The sequence below is a fragment of the Hyaena hyaena genome, unplaced genomic scaffold (assembly GCF_003009895.1).
Source record: "Hyaena hyaena isolate Hyena2069 unplaced genomic scaffold, ASM300989v1 scaffold_50, whole genome shotgun sequence".
Classification (NCBI taxonomy): domain Eukaryota; kingdom Metazoa; phylum Chordata; class Mammalia; order Carnivora; family Hyaenidae; genus Hyaena; species Hyaena hyaena.
Window position 1 is genome coordinate 3310330 of NW_024080682.1, and position 23779 is coordinate 3334108.

General features: G+C 54.0%; 1 protein-coding gene across 2 annotated transcripts in view; it reads left to right on the forward strand.

Moving 5' to 3' along the window:
- Window positions 1-23779, forward strand: part of DPP6 (dipeptidyl peptidase like 6) — an 831643-nt gene that overhangs the window by 741762 nt on the left and 66102 nt on the right. For both annotated transcript variants that reach the window (XM_039230760.1, XM_039230759.1), the window contains exons 9-13: window positions 87-241; window positions 1444-1541; window positions 15986-16109; window positions 17695-17733; window positions 22263-22370. In XM_039230760.1, the coding sequence (XP_039086691.1) occupies window positions 87-241; window positions 1444-1541; window positions 15986-16109; window positions 17695-17733; window positions 22263-22370 (524 nt within the window). The remainder of the gene's footprint in view (window positions 1-86; window positions 242-1443; window positions 1542-15985; window positions 16110-17694; window positions 17734-22262; window positions 22371-23779) is intronic.

Below are 23779 nucleotides of genomic sequence, written 5' to 3' on the forward strand. Positions count from 1 at the left end.
GCCGGCCAGCCCACATGTGTCCACACACCATCGGCGTGCACTCCGTGTGTTGTCTATCCACATCTCTTCACTCTGTTTTCCCTTAGAGGAGATTTTGAAGACCCACATCGCCCACTGGTGGTCCCCGGACGGCACGAGGCTCGCCTACGCCACCATCAACGACTCCCGCGTGCCCGTCATGGAGCTCCCGACCTACACGGGCTCCGTCTACCCCACAGTGACACCCTACCACTACCCCAAGGTAGGCGACAGGAAACAGTAAGCCAGTTCCGCCCACCCAGGCGACTCCAAACGCGGGGCTGTATCATCAGACGTGTTGTGGGCAGAGCAGTAGACAGACGCGACATTAATTATTTCCCATTACATTGCAGTAAATTCCCATCTTTGCTGAGTTGAAGTTGTTGGCAGGTTTACTCTATTTGAAATAATTGAACCGCCGTTAATCATTTGTCTAAGTTTCATTGGAACCAAAATAAATACATTACCTCCCCTGTGATTCCACGGCAAGGAACTCACACTGCCTGCTGCTGGGGCCCCCTCTCCTCGCGTCCCTATTTTAGGATTTGGCTTCTGGGAGGTCAGAGGGACCTCTGTCTGCCCCCGGCGCCCCGGGTCTGCACTGGGCTGGTTTGTGCTTGGTCGTGTCCTGACCTGGAGTCTCTGATTGCTTCCCAGACCAAGTTGTTGGCACAAAGAGCGGCAGAAGAGCAGGGGTGAGAGGGTGGGGGAGGGGTACAGATGTCTGAACCTTGCTTGGTTGGCAAATCACAGCATCCTGGCACGAAGCGAGGACCTGATGCCAAATGCTCTGCAGCCCCCTCAGCTGACGGAGCGGGCGCAGCGGCCCAGCTGCCCGAGGGCTTCACTAGACCACTCCGGGCCCATGGTGGCCGTGGCCAGGTGGACGTGAGCCATTCACTGCCTGCACCTGCCTGGTGACAGCGCTCACCTCCCACCTGCGGCCGCCTCGGAAGGCCCCCTCAAGCCCGCGCCAGCGAGCGCCGAACCGTGGCTGCCAGGCCGCCCGACCGGCTCCCAGACCAGAGAGCTGACGCCGTGTGCCTTGTGTGCCAGAAAGACGGGGCACGCCAGCCCGCAGATGGCACCGAGAGGGGCAGGGAGGCGCCAGCGAGGCCAGCTAGGCGCCCAGAGTCCTGGGCCAGAGAGGGGAAGCGCCTGGTGGATAGTCAGTGTGGGCCCCGTGCATTCATTGCACACGGCCCTCGGGGCCTCCGGGAATTTCTCTCCTCCTCCCTGTCCAGATCCTTTCCCCTCCCAAGGGGATCGTCGGAAGGCAGTTAGAGGAATGAGAAGCGGGCTGGGTTCCTGGGGAAGGAATGGCCCTTCAGTTACCTCTGGCCCTTCGTGCTGGGGAGGACTTTGCCGCACGAAGGCACCATCCCCACAGGAAGGCTCACTCACACCTGGTCCTTTACTTCCCAGGCTGGATGTGAAAACCCCAGCATTTCCCTGCACGTCATTGGCTTAAATGGACCCACCCACGACCTGGAGATGATGCCACCGGATGACCCACGGATGAGGTTTGCTTCCTTTTCTCCATCGTAAAAAACTAATGAATATTCATGTACGTGGTCTCCCCAGATTTGTTTTACTGCTCATTTAAACATCCAAGAAACAGGGACATTTTCTGAAGCTTTGCCTACTGTTTCATGATTCAGTTTTCTGGAAAGGACAAGTCAAACCTGTGCCATTAATTCTTACCTTAGCCAGGAGCAGGCTGCCGTCCCCGGGGGGCGGGGCACCTCGGCCCGGGGCATGTGAGGTCAGCCACGAGGCTCCGGCTGGGACACGTTGTCCCACACAGGCAGACACTGGAGAATGTCCAGTAGAGGAATGGATGTAGCCTTAACCAAGAAGATCCGCATCATCAGACTTTCTGTAAGTGGCGCCCCATTTAGGAGCGTGGCGTCAGAACATCAGCGGACTTCACCAGCCCCAGGAACTGGCCGGACCCCCTTCCAGTAACGCCCTTCTCCTGGCTGGTAAGGTAACGTGAGAAGGTGGCAGAGCATATTGGCAGAGGTAACTGGCCTGTCAGCCTTGATGTCTGGTTTGGGTAGATTTTTGGTGCAGGGGGAGGTAGGTTTTTGTTTTTTTTTTCAAATCAAAACTACTGAATAGGGTCTATCTAAGGGAAGTGGTCTGAGTATCAGTTTCATCCTGCCCCAAAGTTTGAACAGCCTGGGGACTGAATATACTTCCAGAACCTACTACCCCAGCAGTATACTCCTCTGTGGGGGATATTGATGGGAGACTGAAAAAAAGAGGAGCCCACCGTACGGGCACCAGGACCCGCTCGCTGGAGGATCTCCGTAAGTCTGGATATGGGCCCAGAGAAGCCAAGGACGATTCATTTTGAGACTCAGAGGACGCCCACCCCAAATTTTCCATGACCTCTAGCCCAGGCCTTTACCGTCTAGGTGCAGAACTCCACATTATTAGTAGCTTCTGGCAGCTTCTGGAAGGACAGGAGCCGTGGCCCCACCCACTCCAGCTCGTCCACAGGCCCTGCCCAGGGCCGGGCGCTCAGGCACTGGGCACTGCTGGTCTTCTGTGGGTGGCGTGGCCTCTGGTCTGGATTGGTCTCCTCTGTCATATCAGAGGGTCGCCATGGCCCCTGAGGCTAATGAAGCTGGACTCTGAGCCATCGGTCCCTGGAGTCCCAGGGCCCTTAGTATATGCTGGGTGGGGGCAGGGGGAGGCATTGAATCGACTCGGCTCATACGCTTCTACTGGGGTAGAGGAAAGGTTCAGGTTATTGCTTTGCCTTTTCTCCTGAAGATCCAGTATTTCCCGTTTTCCTCTCAGCCCCCATCCCTGCCAAGCCTCCCGGGGCTGGCCCAGCAGACTCACTGAATTAATATGGAAAGTCACCTGGAAAATTTAAGCCATCTGTTTGAGTTAATTGAAAATCTCATTTAGTCAATTTGGTGATGCTGTTTCCGCAGGCTTGATTAGCTTCAAGGACAATGAAAAATTAGCCTCAGTCCGGGCTTGAGGTTCAGACGCTGGCTTCAGGTTTTCTGCTCTGACTTCCTGCAGTCAGGCTCCTCACGCGCAATAGAAATCTGTCATATGTAAACGTCACGCTTTCTTGTTCTCTCTCTGTCACACAGCCTTGAGATGTTTTCCAAAGAGAGCACAGGTATATCAGAAGTCATACCATGAATTATGAGTGAATGTTTATTGGGCATTTAGTTTGCCAGCCATCGGGGTGACCGCCACAGGCATCATGGGGAACGAGAGGTGGAGTGGACAATGTAGGGCCCGGGGTGTAGACTGAACAAATCATCACGAACCAGTGAATAACCGCAGGCGTGCCAAGGGCCACCAAGAGCACGGGGGGTGGGGAGGGGGCCGAGCTACCGTGCGGGATGACCGCGTCCCTCTCAGCCTCTGCACTGGGACACGTGGAACCTGATGACTCAGGGTGGGGGCACTGCGGGTGTTTAGAAGAGCCCCCGCCCCACCCCTCAGACACCAGTAGCACCCGCCCTCAGTTGTGACAGTCCTCAGTCTTTGCCAAATGTCCTCACATGGAAAACTATTGGCTCAGAGTAAAGGATCTCAAGCCAACGTTTGCATTCAAATCTGAGTCCTGGGGCTCTGGGGAAGGTACTCAAACACCTGCCTCAGTTTCCCCATCTGTAGAATGGAGATACACATTACTGATAGACGCGGTTGTAAAAATCAAATGAAACCGTGCAGGCGGCACACCACGGACCATACGGCCAGTGCTTCCTGCGGGCTGGCTGGCACCCTTCCCCTTCGGAGCTCGGCCTCGCCTGTCCTCCGGACCCCGCATCTCCGCTGGAGCTGGTCCGGCGGGGATCCTCCGGGCAAGGTGAATGAGCACGTGTGGAAGGTTTCGTTTAGCTCATTAGCTCGTAAGGGAGCCAGCGAGGTGTTAGACCCAGTCTTGTTAGCATTCGCGAAGCCAGGCGTGTGTGACCCGTGTAACGGAGAGGCGCGGGGGCAGGCTTGCTGGGTAACGGGCGAGCAGGGGCCTGGACTGCGACTGTGGGGGAGCCGAGCCCCCTGCGGACACCCAGAAGGGCGTCGGCCCCGGCACTGTCCCCAGTCCCTCATAGGCCACGCGCGGGGCCGCGCTGGAAGAATACCGCGAGGTCCCGTCACCTCCTCCCAGGTTCCAGATAAACTTTCTGAGAGCCTCTAAATGCCCACAAAGTGGACGCGGTCAGGACAGACCCCCGGCCTCCTTCCACAGTCCTGCGGCCTCGGGTCAGAGCGCCTTCGTCCCCCGCGTGCTCAGGCCTCTGACTTTCCGGGGGGCGGGGGGGCCTTGCCCTGGAGGGCGGCTCCTCCCTCGCGTCTCCTGGTGACCGCGCTCGGCTCTCCTGGACCACGGGCTTCCGGCCCTCCCCGCCCCTGCAGCCCCCCCAGAAAGCCGCAAGCTGCCAGACCGCCTCTTCCCTCCCTGGCCTGCTGCTGGCTGCGCTCACGATCCTTTGTTCCCTTCACATCATTAGCTGCTGAGGTCTGTTCTTCCACAGCGTTAACATGTTCGAGGCGCTTCTGCTAGAAACGTGCTCTGGGCGAGTAGCGCCAGGCAGGTCACGAGCCCACAGGGGCCGAAAGCAGCTTCTACGTCAAGAAAGACACACCTCGTCTTTCTTGGTTTTTCCGAGGACCCCACCTGCCTGCCCACGCAGGAGCCACTGCACTTCATCCCACCTCTGTAGCCCTTCGCAGATACGCTGGGCTCCCCCTCAGGTCACCCACACCTGCGCTCCGTCTGCCTGGGAAGGGCCCCCGCCTGGCCGGGGGGAGCACCCACGCGCTGTCCGTAGGTCGTGATCAAAGTGCTCCTCCCTGAGCGCCTCCCTAGCGGCCGTGCTGGAGTCACAGCCCCGCTCCCCCCTCTCCGGCCGTCCCTTCCTTCCTGGGATTATCCCAGCGGGATGCTCTGCGTGCTGGGTGCCGTGTGTCCCCTGCCTGCCCTCCCGGCTGCAGCAGGGCCCGTGACGCAGGACACGCTCAGGAAACCTTTGTTGACTGGGCCGCTGAGCTGAACAGGCAGCCAGTGAAATCCTCCATCAACAGGATCCTCGACGGCCCAGAGTTCTTTGGTTGTCTGGAACCTTCTGAGGACCAAACCTTTGGAGATGTGTGGCCGTTGACGACATCGCACCGTCTGCACTACCGGACGCGGTCGGGAGGCAGAACTTCGGCTGGGACTCTGACCAAAAGGAAGAGTCACGAAATCAGTTTATTTACACGTGCGGAGCGCATTGCGCAGCGACCATCTCGCGGAAAAGTAACTCAAAGCTGCAGTGCAGAACTGCCGCGCCTATAGCATCTTCACCCGGAGCAGCAAGTCTGCAGAGAATTAGCCGGACGAAGGGGCGCAGTTCTAGGTGTTCGAGGCCAGCAGATCGTGGGAGGCGGCTCCCAGAGGAAGGAGCGTTTGCGGATTCCGCTGGCGCGTCTCTGGGCTGAGAGCCTGTCTCCAGCAAAAGGAGAATTTTTTCCGCCTTCTTTCTGGGTTTGCTCCTTCTTTGTTGCCTTCAGCTCGAAATAATTTTTATGTCAAAAAGGCATATCTTGGGACAACATATTCTGGTTTCCTTCAACTAGTCTAGGAAACGTGAAAATAAGACCCTACAGGGTGGAGGCTTATAGGGAGGAGGGAGGGAGACCCACATTCCCCAAGGACCCAGGTGGGGAGAGACAACAAAGAAATATATCATACTACAAAAATTAAGTCCCACAGAATAGGCATCAATTCTTTTTCTCTAAGTTTATTTATTTTGAGAGAGAGAGAGAGAGCAAGCGGGAGGAGGGGCAGAGAGAGAGTCCCAAGCAGCCTCCGAGCTGTCAGTGCAGAGCCCAGGGTGGGGCTCGAACCCTGGAGCCATGAGATCATGACCTGAGCCGAAATCAAGATTCAGTTGCTCAACCAACTGAGCCACCAGGCGTCCTGACATTGATTCTTTTAGGAGTTTTGCCAAAGAATCGAGAAGTCCTTTCCAGAGAGGAGGGTCTCCGGGTGGAGGGTTTGTAGGTGCGGCAGGATTTGGGATATTCCAGGATCCAGTCTTAAAGAGAAGCAGGAGAGCACAGGGGTCCCTGCCTAGAGTGGGGGGCCCTGAAGCGCCGCCAGTCGTGTGCTGTGGACTGAATTGTAAAGCCGTGACCTCAGGGCTATCTAGACTCTGCTCCCTCCAACTGGGCTTCTAGATTTGCTGGCGGGTTTTCACTCTTGCTTTTCCTTCTGCCCGTCTCCCCGGGAACAAGGACATGGACTTATACCGTGTACAGGACAGTGTGTGTCCTGGGCGGCCCTAAGGGCTTCCACAAGCTGTACACATCTGCCCCCATTCCCCAGATGTGGAGACTGAGGAATGCAGAGTTTAAGGAAGGTGTCTGAATCCACACAGAGTGTGGGAGGGGGTGCTGGGCCTCAAGCCAGGGGGGCTGGACAGCCTCACCTCCCTGAACAGCCTCCAGAGAGGTGTGGAAAATTCTGGAAGGTCCACCGGTCGCTTTCAGCAAGCCGGTCAAGGAGCCACCGGGAGGAAGAAACAAGACCTTCGTCTGTCGGCTGTCTGATGTTTACACCACCCATTGCCAAGTTCCCCTTGTTGTTTGCCTGCTAACCAGCCTGACCCCCCCTCCAGCGGTTCTCAGATACAGGGAAGACTGAGTCTGGGCTTCCGGGCCCTTCCAGTTGGCAAACGCTGACTCACCATGGCTTCGTGCCGCACACGGTGTTAGGCACCCACAGTCGAAAGCGGCACAGCTCGTGGTCCACGGCCGAAATGACGTGTGGTGGGAGCCACAGCATGCCGGGTGCGAGGGGCCACGGCTCCCAGCGTGGCCCTCAGACTGGAGGCCATCCTGGAAGACATGTACGAAAGGTCATCAGGAGCGGTGGCCCCGCGGGTTCAGGGCGGAGGAAGGGCAGCGGCGCCTCGACAGGCTGAACCTCTCCAGGCGAGTGAGAAGCGGCGTCCTGTGGGGGAGGGACCTGAGTGGAAATCATGCGGTTTTCACCCAGAAACGCGGCTGCACTGATCAAACAGACGCGGTTGGGTTTGCTGCTTCCTGGGCCCTTCCCAGCGCCGGTGAGCCAGGCGTCGAACTGAGATGTAGCGGGGACCCTCGGGACCGATTTGAAGACACGCCGCACGGGGCCGGCGTGTGTCTTTACTCTCCTCCAAATATCCATTCGGACGCAGTACAGCGGGCAGCCTGCGTGCTTTCAGAGCCCGAGCAGGGGCCCGATTGCGGGTCCCTGACGCGGCGGGCAGGGGTGCGGGCTCCCCTCCAGCCGCCCCTTCCGTGGCCCGCCAAGCTCAGAGGCGTCTTGCTTCATTGCATTTTCTTCTACTTCAGCGTATTCATTCCTTCATTTCTGACCTCCCGTACCAAGGACTTAGGCCGGCGGAGCTCACGGAACGCCACCGGCGGCCCGTGCGAGGCCTCGCTCGGGTTATTTAATTGTTCGTTTCAGCCATAATCCCTCCTCCCGTGCTCTCCTCACCACCTGTGTTTTGGGGTCCATTTTGGGTTTTTTGTTTATTGAAGTCGACTACTTTGTTCAGTGCATTTTTCCTTTAGATTTTTTTCTTTACTGTTTTTAATTTAATTCCACCGGAGTTAACATGCGGTGTTATGTTAGTTTCAGGTGTGCAATATAGTGATTCCGCATTTCTGTACATTACTCGGTGCTCCTCTTTTTTATTTTTAAGTTTATTTATTTATTTTGAGAGAGAGAGAATGAATGAATGGGGAGTGGGCAGAGAGAGAGAGAGAGAGAGAGAGGATCCCAAGCAGGTTCTGTGCTGCCAGGGCAGGGCTGGACATAGGTTTCAACCCCATGAACCAAAAGATCATGACCTGAGCCAAAACCAAGAGTCGGACACTTAACCGACTAAGCCCCCCGGCGCCCCAATATAAGTGTGCTCTCAATCCCCATCATCTATTTCACCCATCCCCTTGCTCACCTCCCCTCTGGTGAGCACCAGTTCTCTATAGTTAAGAGTCTATTGGGGGCACCTGGGTGGCTCTGTGGGTTGAGCATCTGACTTCAGCTCAGGCCATGATCTCACGGTTCGTGGGTTCACGCCCTGCGTCGGTCTCTGTGCTGGCAGCTCAGAGCCTGGAGCCTGTCTTCGGGTTCTGTGTCTCCCTCTCTCTCGGACCCTCCCCTGATAACACTGTCTCTCTCTCTCTCAGAAATAAATAAAACATTAAAAAAATATATTTTTAAAGAGTCTGTTTCTTGGTTTCTCTCTCTCTCTTATCCCCCTTTGCTTGTTTGTTTTGCTTCTTAAATTCCACCTAGGAGTGTGAAATCATATGGTATTTGCCTTTCTCTGACTTATTTCACTTAGCATTATACCGTAGCTCATCCATGTCGTCGCAAGTAGTAAGATTTCATGCTTCTTTCGGCTGAAGGACAGTCCACTGTGTATCTCTACCACATCTTCTTTGTCCACTCGTCAGTCACTGGACGTTTGGGCTCTTTCCATAACTTGGCCATTGTAAACAAGGCTGCAGTAAACACCGGGGTGCATATATCCCTTTGAATTAGTGTTTTTGTATTCTTTGGGCAAATACCCAATTGTGCGATTCCTGGATCCTAGGGTAGATCTATTTTTAACTTTTTGAGGAGCCTCCATACTGTTCTCGAGAGTGGCTGCACCAGCTTGCATTCCCACCAGCAGTGCAAGAGGGTTCCTTTTTCTCCGCATCCTCACCACACCTGTTGTTTCTTGTGTTGTTGATTTTAGCCGTCGTATCTCACTGTGGTTTTGATTTGTATTTCCCTGATGGTGAGTGACGTTGAGCATCTTTTCATGTGTCTGTTGGCCATATGGATGTCTTCTTCAGACAAATGTCCATGTCTCCTGCCTATTTTTTAATTGGATCATTTGTTTTTTGGTTGTTGAGTTATATCAGTTCTTTATATATTTTAGATACTAACCCCTTATAGTATATGTCGTTTGCAAATATCTTCTCCCATCCATAGGTCGTCTTTTGGTTTTCTTGGTTGTTTCCTTTGCTGTGCAGAAGCTTTTATTTGGATGTAGTCCCAGTAGTTTATTTTGGCTCTTGTTTCCCTCGCCTCAGGAGACCTATCGATAAAGATGCTGCTATGGCCAGCGTCAGACATTACTACACAGGCACCTATTTAAATGCATTTGAGTCCCCTTCTCTCCATTAATGCTGGTAAAGCCTGTGTTGCTGTTAGAATGTATGTGCTCAGCTCACACAAGTGGTGTTGTGATGCACATAGATACAGATATATACACTTCTGTGTGTGTAGACCCATTTCCTGTCTTCTTCACCCCATAGTATGTAAAGACCTACGACACATGACTGTGTTCACGCAGCTCTCTTGCCGCTAACTGTCATGGTCTAGATTTCTGCAGACCCCCGGTGCTTACGTTCCACAGCCTCCTCCGCCACCAGGTGCCTCTCACACATGACTACCCAGGATAACCCATTCCAACCAGCTAGGAAATGTAGCCTTCTTTCTGCTCAATCTATAAAGTGGGGACTGGTTGGGAGATTGGTATAGTAAATCCAGTATAAACCTTTACTAAGAAATAGGGGGAAGACAGGTCATCAGCGCAGTGGAAACATCACACGGGAACAGCGTCCTCATTCCTAATGAGCTCAGCCCCAGGCCCATCAGCAATTATACTGTTACCACCACCATCACTGTAACCTTCACCCCTACCACCTCCATCAGTTGCCTCCACGTCACCTATTCTATAAACTTCCTTCATATTCAAAGCATATGAACTATTGAATAAGGATCCCACAATCCCTAAGAGAGCATCTGTCACCCCTTCTCTCTTACCCCGATAGTGACCCTACATTATGACCAGCCCCCGAGATGGAAGGGAAAAGTTCCTCCGCTGAAAGTGAAATTACGGAAACATACATCAAACGGTCATTTGTCTTACAGCCACGTCGCTTTTATATTCTGTGAAATGCAATCTGCCTGCAGATATTTTTATACAATTATGTGACTCCTCCGAGGGCCTGCTCAGATACGGAGCCAGACGCTTTATCACAGGCAGCATTTGGTGCCTGGTGTTGTTTCCATTTGCTCAACAGTGTCCTTTGTTGAAAAACATCATTTTTCAAAAATTCCTCTCAAAATATTTTTTTTTTTTTGGCTCTGCCTTTTCTCATGGAATGACCAGTGCTGAGAAAATGCCACAGTTAATTGCAGGATCTTTATTTCACTAGATAAACAGACCTTTGATCGCTTGCCCTTTATTGCCCACAACCTTTGCCAGAATTTGGAATACCGCGAAGGGACATGGCACGTTAATCCCTAGGAGAGAGACAATGCCCGATTAATATTTTATGGCAAACAAACGGACTAGTAAAAAATTCATACGCTGCTCACCAGGAAGAGTCCGTGTATTTTGATTTGAAGGCACCTTTGGCTGGAGATTTCTGGGAAGGTGGTAACGTTTTCTCAGCTAACTTGTGCTTTTCAACACACACTCCACCCCGAGCCTTGTGGACCCACACCCTCCTTACTCTGCACTGAAATGAGGGGTTGTCTGTCTCCCCCCAAACTGAGCCCCCCCCCCCCACAGCAGGGGTTTGGCTCGCTGTATTGGCAGTACCTGGAACTATGTCGGCATAATTGCTAAACCCTAACTAAATGCTCTTGGAAAGAACAAATGTTATTTGTTGGCAGATAAAGTGCTTTAGGATAAAGAGAAAATTGGTAGCATTTCTTCTAGGAAGCTTTGCTGCCTATTAATATTTCGGTATCATGTTCTTTTTAAAATGCAACTTCTGGGGCACCCGGGTGGCTCAGTCAGTTAAGGGTCCGACTCTTGATTTCAGCACAACTCATGATCTCACAGTTAGTGGGTTTGAGCCCCGCATCAGGCTCTGCGCTGATGGTGTGGAGCCTACTTGGGAGTCTCTCTCCCTCTCCCCCTCTCTCTCTGCCCGTGCTTTCTCTCTCTCTCTCTCTCTCTCTCTCAAAATAAGGGTGTTTTTTTTTAATGTTTTATTTATTTCTGAGAGAGAGAGACAGTATGTGAGCAGGGGAGGGTCAGAGAGAGAGGGAGTCACAATCCGAAACAGGCTCCAGGCTCCGAGCTGTCAGCACAGAGCCCGATGTGGGGCTCAAACCCACGAACCGTGAGATTATGACCTGAGCTTAACCGACTGAGCCACCCATGCGCCCCTGGAAAATCCATTTAACCTGAGTGTTCGGATCCTGTTTTACCCACAAGACACCTCTTCTGTGAGTCTCAGAGATTGTTCAGGTCCCAGCACTCTGCTTTCCCTGTAAAGAACTCTTAGTCCTCAGACAGGACAGTCTCTGCCCCTTCCTGCCGCCTCTGTGGCACCTTCCTCTGCCTTCTGGGAGAGTTCCCCAGTTTTGTTTTGTTTTGTTTTGTTTTTTTACAAATAGTTTATTGTCAAATTGGTTTCCATATAACACCCAGTGCTCATCCCCACAAGTGCCCTCCTCCATGCCCATCTCCCCCCTTCCCCCCCCCCCCCCCCCCCCAGTTTGTTCTCAGCATTCAAGAGTCTCTCATGGTTTGCCTCTCTCCCTTTCCCCCACCATTTCCGCCCTTCTTCTCCCCCTTGTTCCTCCGTTAAGTTCCTCCTAATCCTCCTATACGTGCAAACATATGATATTTGTCCTTCTCTGCCTGACTTATTTCGCTCAGCATAACACCCTCAAGGTCCATCCATGTTGCCACACGTGGCCAGATTTCATTGTTTCTCATTGCCATGGAGTATTCCATGGTATAGATAAGCCACATCTTGATCCATTCGTCCGTTGATGGACACTTAGGCTCTTTCCATGTTTTGGCTATTGTGGAGAGTGCTGCTATGAACATTGGGGTACATGTACTCCTATGCCTCAACATTTCTATATCCCTTGGGTAAATTCCTAGCAGTGCTATTGCTGGGTCCTAGGGGAGTTCTAGTGTTAGTTTCCTGAGGAACCTCCACACTGTTTTCCAGAGGGGCTGTACCAGTTTACATTCCCACCAACAGTGTAGGAGGGTGCCCGTTTCTCCACATCCTCGCCAGCATCTAGAGTTCTCTGATTTGCTCATTTTAGCCACTCTGACTGGCATGAGGTGGTATCTCAGTGTGGTTTTGATTTGTATTTCCCTGATGAGGAGGGACGCTGAGCATCGTTTCATGTGTCTGTTGGCCATCTGGATGTCCTCTTTGGAGAAGTGTCTGTTCATGTCTTCTGCCCATTTCTTCACTGGGTTGTTTGTTTTTCGGGTGTGGAGTTTGGTGAATTCCTTATAGATTTTGGATATTAACCCTTTATCTGATATGTCATTTGCAGAGAGTTCCCCAGTTTTGCTCAGTTTCTCCAAGTCAAATTTCTCTCACCTTTGGGTTTGGTTTCCCTGGAGTCTTTCCCCTCACCTCCTCCATCTCGCCCTGTATTTTTAGGACTCCGTTCTGCTTTCACGTTTCCCATATAACCCCCCTTTCCGTCATCTGCGGTGTGTGCGGACTCCACCTCAGGAAGGAGCCCTCTGCCCACACCTGCGATCCAACAGCAGACGCGGCAGGGGGTTATTTTTGACTCTGAACTTTTGGGTGCCGCGTGAACCTTCTCCAGTGAAATTGGGAGATGGAATCTAACCCGACTGCATCGTGCCTCTGCTGGGCTGAGTTGAGAGTTCTCTTCTTTCTTCTGCCCTCTTTAGAATTTTTTTTTTTGACATCTAAGTCAACAGGTGTCCAAGAAAAGTCATGGCCTTCAGTGACAGCGAGGTAGCAAGGTTTTGACTCCCCACGTTTCTTGCCGGTGCAAGCGTGGTGTTCCTGAGGAAGGATCAGATCCGGTGGGGGGTAGGCAATGCCCTCCTTGTGCTCGGCGACTACTGGCTTGTTGACGGAACCAAAGGTGGGCAGGCCATTGTCTGGCTTCACACACCTCCATCCACATATGGATGCTGGAGATTTTCAGCGCTTCTTTTAGCGCTGTGATTATTTTGCATCTGTTTTGTGTCTTTACAGACACGTTGCCACAAAGCTGAGAAAGACTACCTCACCTTGGCTGAGCAGATGCTTCTGTGTGCTGGAAATCTCCATGGGTCCATGCAGTCCACACTGATAAGGCCCTATGTGTGTCCCATGCGGTGCAGCCACACACACCCTCCCCTTATAGGTAGTGGTATCTTGACCCAGACATGGCCTGGGACCTTGACATGAGCCCTACAGTCAGAATCTACCCATTTCTCCCACACAGAACCATCAAGCTAACAGCTTCGTAGTTAGAGAAAATGGAAAATATAGATGGAACCAGGAGAACTTTTCTACCTATGGGTATCTTCTTAGGGAAAGTTTCAGAAATGAGGAAACATTGTGTTTTCGTTTACATTAACGTACAACGTGACTGTGAGCCTCATGAAGCAAACCAGTCGATCTTTCTGGAATGCCACTTCTTCATGAGGCTCTGGACCCCCTCACCAAATGCTACCAGCGCTTACATTGCCTATCCTTAGCAATGCTTTATCTTTACGATTTGACGTGATTTTCTTAAAAATCCTGAGCTTCTGTGGCATGAAGCCTCATCATGAAGGTACTTTGTGGGATTAGGAAACGTCAGTTTTAGATGACATGCTGCTGTAGAAGTCCTGAGACCAGCGTGCATGGGTCTGGGGACACTCTGGTGGAAGGTCCCAGGTGATGGATGGACAGCAGTGCAGTCCTGGAATTGTCAAAACGTGAAGAAGCACCCCTTCCCTCTAGAACGATACGTGATGGACTCTTTCTAGAGTCTTTAATAATTGTTATCGTTTCAAGAGTTCTAAAGACCATTTCTCATTGCGTTTCATCACCGTAAAATCTCAAAGGGGCCGTCAGTGTGTTTGAAAGTCGCATCACAGCGATGAGGAGCTGAGGATTCGAGCTCCAGGTGCAGTGAGGTATGGGAACCAAGCCCTCGGGCGTCTTTGAGGGCCGCACACCTGCCCTGGGTCAGGGCCCCTATGAGGATCCACACAACGAGGCAGAGTGGGTCCCCGTTTAACTGTCCTCATCTGTAGTGCCATTACTTCTTTCTTTCTGTGACGGACATGTCTCATATTACAAACTAGGAGGGTAAGGGAGAAGGGAGGGACTTTCAGATTTGGCCTATATGAAGATCATTGGTACAAAAGAACATCACAGAACCTAGAAAGACACAGAACAGGACACACAAGCATCTCCAACAAATGGAAACAAGAGTGGGGACCTCCCTCATCAGCATAGAGGCCACGGGGATAAACAGTCATTCCAGGATATCTGACTCTTTCTTCCTTGACGTCATCCAGATAAAATACACTCGCTCGTTACTGTGACATCACACACCACACCCTCCACACCAGCGTCTCCCTCCAACGGGCCCCATGGTCCAGGAGAACCAGAGTTTGTTCACATCCGTCCCTGTGGCCCTGGTCTCTCTCCACCTTCTGTCAAACAGGGACCAAAGGATCATCCATGTCGTAATTTAAAAATAAGAAGTATTATATGTGGAGCGAGGGCTGGGCACAGAGCCCCAGTTATTTTTAAGAGCCAAGTGAAATAAATGTTTTTGTGCCTCCAACATTCAGGGAGACAGTCAAACCTAGCATTGCAAGTGGGCTCCGGGCCCCCGGGCAGTGAAACAGAGCGAGTCACCATCCACAGAGGACTCGCTGAAAGTGCTCCCGTTCAGAGCAGGCGCCTGACAGCGCTGGGGGAGCAGGCAGACCCTACAAACACACAGACACAGGTCCCCAAGGCCCCTAGGCTTGCTGTGCAGATGGGATGAACAGATACGGCCCTATTTCCAAAATCACAGCAATTCGAAAAGGTTGAAAATCACAAAAGTTGGATTCTGCCTGAGTGACACCCTCACCAGCCACGTCCCCAGGAGACTGGTGGAGACTTTGATGGGCAGTCCCAGCACCTCCCTCCCTGCCCTTCCCCCGCGCCCCCACCCCCACCCAAGGCAGGAGGTGAGGGCCTGCCTGAGCCAGCTCCTGACTTAGGTTATTACAAGTTTTGATTTACAGGTGGATTCAAGAAATTGGGGACATAGCAATTCAATCCCCGGGTTAACCGAAGCTTAGTTGAAGGCACCTGGTTCTTCAAGCTTTTCTGTTGAAAACAGTCATCGGATGTACTGAGGTCCCTTTTGACCTTGCTAGGATCTGTCTGGTGAATGTGCTGGGGCCGTTAGTGACAGAGGATCTTGTACGAGCACAAAGTAATCATTCCGAACAATAGATCTCGTTATAGATACAGATGCAGTAGGTGATGGAACAGGGGTTAGCTGGCCTCTAGAATATTCTTGGAATTCACCCGGGGACAGTCTCTTTGTGTGCTTGTTTTCTTGATGTTTTCTTCTTTTTCTCAAATGTATATTCTCCCCCTAGAACTCCCATTTTTGCAGGGCTCTGAGTGAACTGGGTGAACGGATTAACTCCTGAAAGCCCCAGTACCCCTCGTGCTAAGTACAGGGTAACCTAGACCAGGGTGATGGTTTGAGGCGTGGGTAAAAGCAGGCATGTGCCGTCTAGGGTATCAAACCAAGTCTGCCTGATGCCCAGGGCCATGAGCCAGTTTCCCTAATTAGCGGGCGGGGTCCCTGGGTGTTTGCCTTCAGCGGAGGGGGCGGACGCCCGGCGACTCCCTCTGCGGGGCCCGCTCGGAGCGCCCCTCGCCCCAGCCGGTGCTGGTTCTCGCTCTGACCTCCTTGCTGCGTCCGGTGAGCTGCCAAGCCAGCCCGCGGGTCACACCGGCTGCGGCGTGATGTATAGACCTGCTCCTCCGGGAGGGCGGGAGGCGCCGCCACCCGGGGGAGCAGCCCGGGGGAAGTCGCCCGGTGCGGCGGGGACTGGCCTGTGCCCATCAGAGTTCACTCTCGGTGCGCGCTCGAGAAACCTGTCTCCCGGCCTCCCCGGGGCCTGGACGCTGCTGACCCGCGTCTGCGTGTTTCCAGGGAGTACTACGTCACCATGGTGAAGTGGGCCACCAGCACCAAGGTCGCGGTGAACTGGCTGAGCCGGGCGCAGAACGTGTCCATCCTCACCCTCTGCGACGCCACCACTGGCGTCTGCACAAAGGTACGGGGAGGGGGCGGGGGCCGGGGGCCGGGGCGTGGCGGGGGGCGTTCCAGCGCCTGGGAGCCCCTTGACCTTGGTCACTGTCCACACACTGCCAGGAGCCCGCCTGTTGGCCTCTGTTTTGGTGCCACCTTGTGGATGAGTTGTGTACTGCAGCAAAAGTCAAGGCTAAGCCCTTCAGTGACGCAGGAGGCCCATCCTTGGACCGGCTTGTGCGCCACCGTCCGTGGCTGTGTTGATCCCCTTTATCTGCGCCCACTGCATGCCCAGGACAAGCATTCTCTGCATTTTCCAGCCGAGAGCAGAGAGGGGAAGGGGCAGCCTGAGGCCCCCGGGCACAGGTGGAGCCAGGGCTGTGACCTGCCTCGCCTTGCCCACGGTTGGTGGACCTGCGTGGTCCGAGAGCCCAGCAATGTTCCTAGGGGCCTCGGGCTGACTGGTTAGAGGAGGCAAACACAGGGACGATGCCATGGAAAGTACAGGCGGAGGGAAGCGAACAAAGGATGACAATCTAGGCCAAGGGGGTGCACCTCCCGGCTGCCACAGGCACACCCTCCCGCCGGTGGGCCCCAGGCCACCACGCATCCGCGTTAGCCCAAAGAGGCGCACACACCTCCTCGTGCTGGGTGGGGAAAATAAATCAATTAAACTCCATGAATAAAGCCAGGCAGGTCTTCCAGAAACTCCTTTTGGGCCCATAGGTTTTTATTTCCCTGCCGGGGAGGGAAAGGGCTTGCAGCACAGATTTGCTGGGTCCTGGGAGGCCCTGAAGCAGCTGCTCTGGCGCACCAGGCACCGTGTTCAGGTGCGCTGAGTGTCTGCCACTGAGCCGACGTGCCCACGGGGGTCTGTGATGCACTGAGAGCAGAGTCCGGGCTATTCGATGGGCAGATTGAGGGGAAGGAGGGAAGGGAGGAATAGACACACAGCCAGGAAGCCAGAAATCAGTTTTCTGCACCTGCTGTCACCTCTGCCCCGACCTGAGTCCATCCTGAGACTCCTTCCTGCCGATGGTCCGTGGACTACAGGACCCCTCCCTGGGCATCTGGAGGCCAGAGCAGCAGCAGGGCCAGGCCCACTGCTTAGCTGAAATACTGGTGTTTCTTGTTTCATTTTGTCTTCCATTATGTGTCTTTCCACACAGTTCTGGGAGATTTACTTTTCTTGTACATTTGCAGTCTCTTTAATGTCTGGGGCTCCCAGGATTGTTATTCAGGACTGTGACTTGAGAAATGGCCACACACCTGCACACGCACACACACAAATCCCTACGGCAAGGTAGCACCTTTCAGCAGGCCCACGCATAGACTGACCACCAAATGGTAGAAGTGTGCCGTCTTCCGCAGGATCCCCCCACCACAGATGTCTCCCTGTTGCTGGGCAGAGTGACGTTTTTCTTGCTCAGGGACACTCGTGTTGGGCTGTGAGCCACAACGGTGAGCCAGATGCCTCCTCCCCAGGCGGGCCACGGCTCTGTCTGCCTGTGCAGCAACCGTGGACGGGAATCCAATTGTTTCTGCACTGTTGGTCACAGACACAAAACGTGCAAAAAAATCCTTTCTCTGATGCTCTGATTTCATTTCAGAAACACGAGGATGAAAGTGAAGCCTGGCTGCACAGACAGGTAACTATCACACATCTGGGTCCCCACATCTTGTGTCTGCGCCCGCCACCGGATCCGCCACCACGGCGGCCTTCCGAGCTTTTACAGCATGATGGCTCCTCGCGTTAAATCCCCAGGTAGCCCCGCAGAGGTTCCCGGCCCTGGTGGGGGGCGGGGGCTGCCCGACCGGCTCCCCCTTGCTCCCCGAGGCCCCTGCACATGACTGGAGAATCACAGGCCCACGGGAGAGAGACAGTTTGAAAATCACGGCTCTTGAGAACGTCCAGGACTTGGTGAGAATTCAGTTCTCAGTTTGATGTCCTTCTGGTGAATTATGATAAAGGTTGGCTCGATGTTCTCTCTAAAACAGGCGGGTAGCCCTGCCTCTCTGTGCGTGATCTCATGGCTGTCTCGTTGGGGGCAGACCCCACTGGGGTTCGCTGTGAGCTTTCCCGGGAACCTGGCCTTCAGAGCCGCCCCCAGTTTTCCTGTCCTTACTTGGGCAAGAGGTGCGTGTCAAACAGGCGCTGGGGTCCTGAGGTTTGAGGAGGTCAGGAGAGGCTGACAGGGACTCCTTTTTCTGCAACAAAGAAAAGTTCAACTCCTACAAAAAGCAGGGCTCTCAGGGCTGGTGTTTGGTCTCATTCCACACACTGGCAAAGAACAGCTGAGAGAGTTCTAGAGGCTTCCTTCCTTCCTTCCTATCCAATTCTTTTGGGGTGAAAACAGTCTGAACACTTGTAGGGAATATCACACCTGATTAGAGTCTCAAGAATCACAGGCGCCAGCAGACTCTGGGGACAGAATAACCGTGGCCAGACGTGGACCCCCCGAGTGGACCTTCCCTAGCAACGGATCAGCGGTCTGTCCCAGCCTCCTGCCAGACACGTCCACGGCCACAGCCTCATATGCGGGCACACTGACTCTGAAACATTCCTCCTCGCCAGTCTTTTCTGAAGGAGAAATCGCCGAAATGCCCCATCTCGTTTCCGAGTGTGGGCGCCGCATCCAAGCTAAGAAAAGGCCAAGAAAGACAGCGTGCTTGGAGAACCCGGAAACAGGAGCTGGGTAGTCGTGCTGAGAAGCTCCCGGAAGCCCCTGGATCAGCGATGGGAACGCAGATAGCAAAATATGTGCTGACGCCCCTCCTGTGCCAGACAGAACGTCAGGGAGCATGACGTGAAAGAGGCAGAAGAAGATCCGTTGTCTCTACAGTCGTCTGATCAACCACTACTTTACAGATCAGACCAGGCACCACATGGGCTCAGTGGATTTCAAAACGGCATCGGCACCTTCCCCGAGCCCTGACCAGCAAGTGTGCGGACGGCCTGCCCTCTCACGGGCGAACAACACTCCCCTGTACAGACAGACCGCAGTTTACTCATCAGTGGGTGGGCATTGGTTGTTTCTGCTTTTTGGTTACTCTGAGCAGCGCGGCTAAGAACCTTCTGCAGAGAGCCCAGAGCCAGACAAAAAGGCCACCCGTGTGTGATTCCGTTAACACGAAATGTCCTGAATAAGTGAGTTCACAGGAAGGGACTGCTGTTCGCTGGCTCCCCGGGCTGGGGGTGGGGTGGAAGGTGGGGAGTAAATGTATGTGAATTTCACCCCAATACAGTTTAAAACAAACAAATGAAAATGAATCCTCTGGAGCAGCTGCTGTCAAAGATTCACAGGGCAGGAAGGGAGACGAGAGGCGGGCATGAATCCAGCGTGTAGCAAAGGAAAGTAATCCTAAAGTATGTTTGGAAAAAGCAATCAAGTGTTTGGCCGTGGGAGGGGCCAGAGCAGGGAGTGGGAGGGGCCAGAGCAGGGAAAACGGGGTGTGACCTGGAGGTGGCAGCCGTGGCTGGCAGTCCTCACGGTCCAGAGGCCGAGGGGCGGCCTGCTCTGCAGGTCTCTTCATCAGCTCCGTGGACAGGCCATGGAGACACCATCGACCGGGACTTTTCTGTATTTATCAGCTTTGCAGCTCATCGCCCACCTGCGACCACCAGCCATGCTCCAGGCAGCCTGGACGGGACTTGGGAAAGCAGATCTTTCCAGGCAAAGTCAAGTCAGCCCTCAAAAGGCCACGCAGAGAATCACACATTTAAAATGCAGACTTGAAGGCATTGCCTGAGCCAACAGCTGACGTTTTTAGACGAGCCACTGAGAAATGAGTCCTGCTGTCTCACGTTGAAGCCCCGTAAAGGAACTGACCCCCCGTGGGGCTTTCCCCGGTCGGGTGGGGCGAGCGGCCCCGCCTGGGAGGCCCCGGTTTCTCTGGGTGCCCTCCGCGGGCATCACAAACAAGCGCTCCAGCGTCAGTGGGATAGTCCAGTTTCAGCAGTTTGTCACGAAGCTCCTTTCAAAGGGATTTTCCGTAGAGGAGTTTGTGGACCCTGTTTTGCACACCCTTCCTGACATCACGAGGTCCCGGAGGGTGAGGTAGGAACTCCTTCATGGCGGACGGCCGTCTGCTCTCAGCGGAGCGCCTGCCCACCACTGCAGACAGCTAGAGCAGGGCACAGCCTTGTTAGAGAGAACCAGAGTCTGCGAGGCCCTGTCGACCCCAGGGAGCTCCAGCCTGCTTAGATCAATAGTCTTCCGCTCACCTGCTGCCTGGGGGACAGACCTGAGCCTCCACCCGTCTTCCCCCAACTTCCCGAGGCCTCAGCACAGACCCCACGGGGATCCCCATGAGTATGAGTCCCATGGATGGAGGCCCACCCAGTTCCCCTAGGAATATTCCAGAAGAATAGGCAGCTCTCCACGCACACACACGCTCCATCACCACCACCCGTGACCTCGCAACGCCTATCCTGATGTGGACCCACGGGGGTTTGGGGTAGAGCCCTGGACCCCCATCCTCTGGTGGAAGACGGGGCCTGTAGGCCAGCAGCTGACCGTCTTTCTTCCTTTACCAGAGTTCTGGTTTTGTGATTTCAAACTCCGGGCTGGGAGATGGGACGCGGGCGTGTCCCGGAAACACTCTCTGGGAAGAATTGGCGGAGGTGGTGCAGTTAGCTCAGGACGACTCTCTCACCAGTGGGAAGGACTCCTTCCTCACAGATCCGCCGGGTGTGGCAGGGAGGTGGACAGACTGGACATGATCGGTTCTCCGTTACCGAGAGAGGCCAGACCGCTCCCCCCGGAAGCCACGAGCGTGAGGATTCACACCCGATCTCCTCCTCAAAAGCCATGCCCTCTCTCACCAAGAATACATTTGCTGCCCAAGAAAGCGGGTCTCGGGCCGAGAGCAGGTGCGTGCTCCCAGATCAATATAAAGACAACATCGAAATGATGATGGTCTTCTCGGATAAAGGCAAAGCGTCAGGCCAGGATTAATTATTTATTACCTTTATTCCTAGTATTTTTCTCTGCCAAAAGTGCAAACACTTCCCCAGAAAACGGAGGCAATATTGCGGTTTCCATCCCGGGGTTGGCAAATAAACGTGCATTTCCAGAGCCAGAGTCCCTGCTCACTTTCCCATTCCCCCTGCTTTTAAATACCACGCTGCAGGCTCTAAATAGAAAAATAAATATTTGCAGATTAAAGGTTTCATTTTATTGCAAATATTCATGAAGATTAAATGTCATTTTAATCACACGTTAGCTTGTTTCTGCGGGAGCATCGCACGGGCGCCTCCTCACTCACTGCAGGGAAATGTGGGTTCCTGGCGCCAGCTGGGGCCGATTTACCATTTGTTCTTGGCCGCGTGAGTGGAGCGTGCCGCTCCTTGAATCAGAAAATACAGATCGTCGCCGGCTAATTGGTGTTCACGGATGGAAACTTCTAAGCCAGAGCTTCAGAGATGCTGAGATGCCGCTGTAGCAAAATGCCCTCTTCCCCAGCAAGGCGGTGGCCCGACCCCAGGGCCGTGGCCACTCAGCTCTGGGGGCCGGGCCGGCCTCGGCTCTGAACCCAGCCTGGAATTCCTTCCTGGGGAGAACTGGGAGCGCCGATTCCTCTCCGAGGAGAGGCGGCAAGAGACCGAAGCAAACGGGCCATCCGGCAAACACCTGCGCGGCCCTCTCCTCTAGGTCAAGGTCCCCATGAGGACCGTTTCCCGCACCCGCACCTTAGAATGAATAAGATGTGTCCTTGTTTGCGCCCCGTTCTCTTTTCACTTGTCTCCCTGGTGGGCTACTCCGTGCGAGGTGGATTTTACTAAATTAAAGAACAAAAGATGCGACCGAATGTGTAGAATTCATTTTTGGGCACAGACTTGTGAGTGGCCAGAGTTCGGTTCTTCACGGTGGATGCAGGTGAGCCCAGACAGGGTCGCGCCGAGGCCCTGCCCCACCGGGGAGCCTGCAGCAAGCCCGCCCTGTGCTCTGTGCGCCGCGCCTTCCTGCCGTCTCTGCTGAGTTCCTCATCATTCTTCCGAAAACAGAAGCTTTGGCTCTTGCTTCCCGAGGAGAGGAGAGGCCCCACACAGTTCTTTCAGCCGCACCCCTCCTTAGAAATCGCTGAGAAGACGGCTCCCGGCATGTGCTGTATGGGATAGACCGCTTCAAACCAGAATGAAGCCTTCTCACAGAACATTCTTTGCTTTTGTCCCTAGAACGAGGAACCGGTGTTCTCCAAGGACGGGCGGAAGTTCTTCTTTGTCAGAGCCATCCCCCAGGGGGGACAAGGGAAATTCTATCACATCACTGTGTCTTCATCCCAGGTAATCCCGTTTCCCGGACTGCTGCTGAGCCGGGGACAGCCCCTGCTGGGGACCGCTCTGCTTGCCCTTGTCATCTGCAAGGTCCCTGTTCAGACCAGGTCTTGAACTGGGAGGCAGTTTCCCCAAGGCGCTCGCAAAGCCCCAGGGGTTGAGTCACTGGGTCGCAGGTTTGCCCTTTCTATTATGGCTCAAAACTGCAATGACACTTCGGGGCGCCTGGGTGGCTCAGCTGGTTAAACGTCCGACTTCGGCTCAGGTCATGATCTCACGGTTGCGTCGGGCTCTGTGCTGACAGCTCAGAGCCTGGAGCCTGCTTGGGATTCTGTGTCTCCCTCTCTCTCTGCCCCTCCCCTGCTCAGACTCTGTCTCTGTCTCTGTCTCTCTCTCTCTCAAGAATAAATAAATCTTATTAAAAATATCTTTCTAATAAGATAAATAAATTAATAGGAAGTCTAGGGGCGCCTGGGTGGCTCAGTCGGTTAACTGTCCAACTTCAGCTCAGGTCATGATCTCGCGGTTCGTGGGTTCGAGCCCCGCGTCGGGCTCTGTGCTGACAGCTCAGAGCCTGGAGCTGCTTCGGATTCTGTGTCTCCCTCTCTCTCTGACCCTCCCCTGCTTGCTGCCTTTCTCTCTCAAAAATAAACATTAAGAACAATTTTTTTTTTTTAAATACGATGACGCTTCTGACAGTGTCACAGGACTGTGGGACCCGGTGTTGGGTATGAGCCCAGGGACTCGGGTCTCCTACTTTATATGACGATCCTGGGACCTCGACCCCCCCCCCCATCTGCTGTGCTGCCCCCTGACCCTGTCTCCCAGGGTGCCTTCAGGGCGCGGCGTTTTAGCCAGATGCCATTACCTGCTGCCACCAGCTGCCGCTCCCCTGATCCTGGGGTCTGGGGGCTCAGGAACGGGGCATCACTGAGTTTAATGTGCATGGATTTAGAACCAAAATCGGAGAGGCTGGTGAAGGCTGTTTGCTGCAGACCTGTCACCCCAGGGAGCCGCCCCCCCCCCGCATGGACGCTACCCCAGCACTGAGGTTTGGGGAGCGCTGCCCTTAGGGAGGAGGTGCAGAGAGGGTGTAGCATTTCTCCAACCACAACCCTCATCTTCTGGGTGTGGATCCCATTTCTGAAAGAGCTTAAGTTATTTGGGGCCCGGGGTAGGTGAATAAAATTTGATTCTAAACAGTTATCGAAATATATTCTGTGGCTACGAATGAAAGATGCCTTCTATTAGGATTAGGGCCCAAAGACAATTTCAAAAGAACAGTGCATAGGACACCCCACCTAAGGGCAGGCGTGACCCTGCCGTGGCCCAGCCGTGACCGTGGGGCGCCTCGAGGGCGAGGCTGCAGGCGCCGGAGTCTGCAGCCCAAGCGACCGCACGACTGACTGACAGTGACT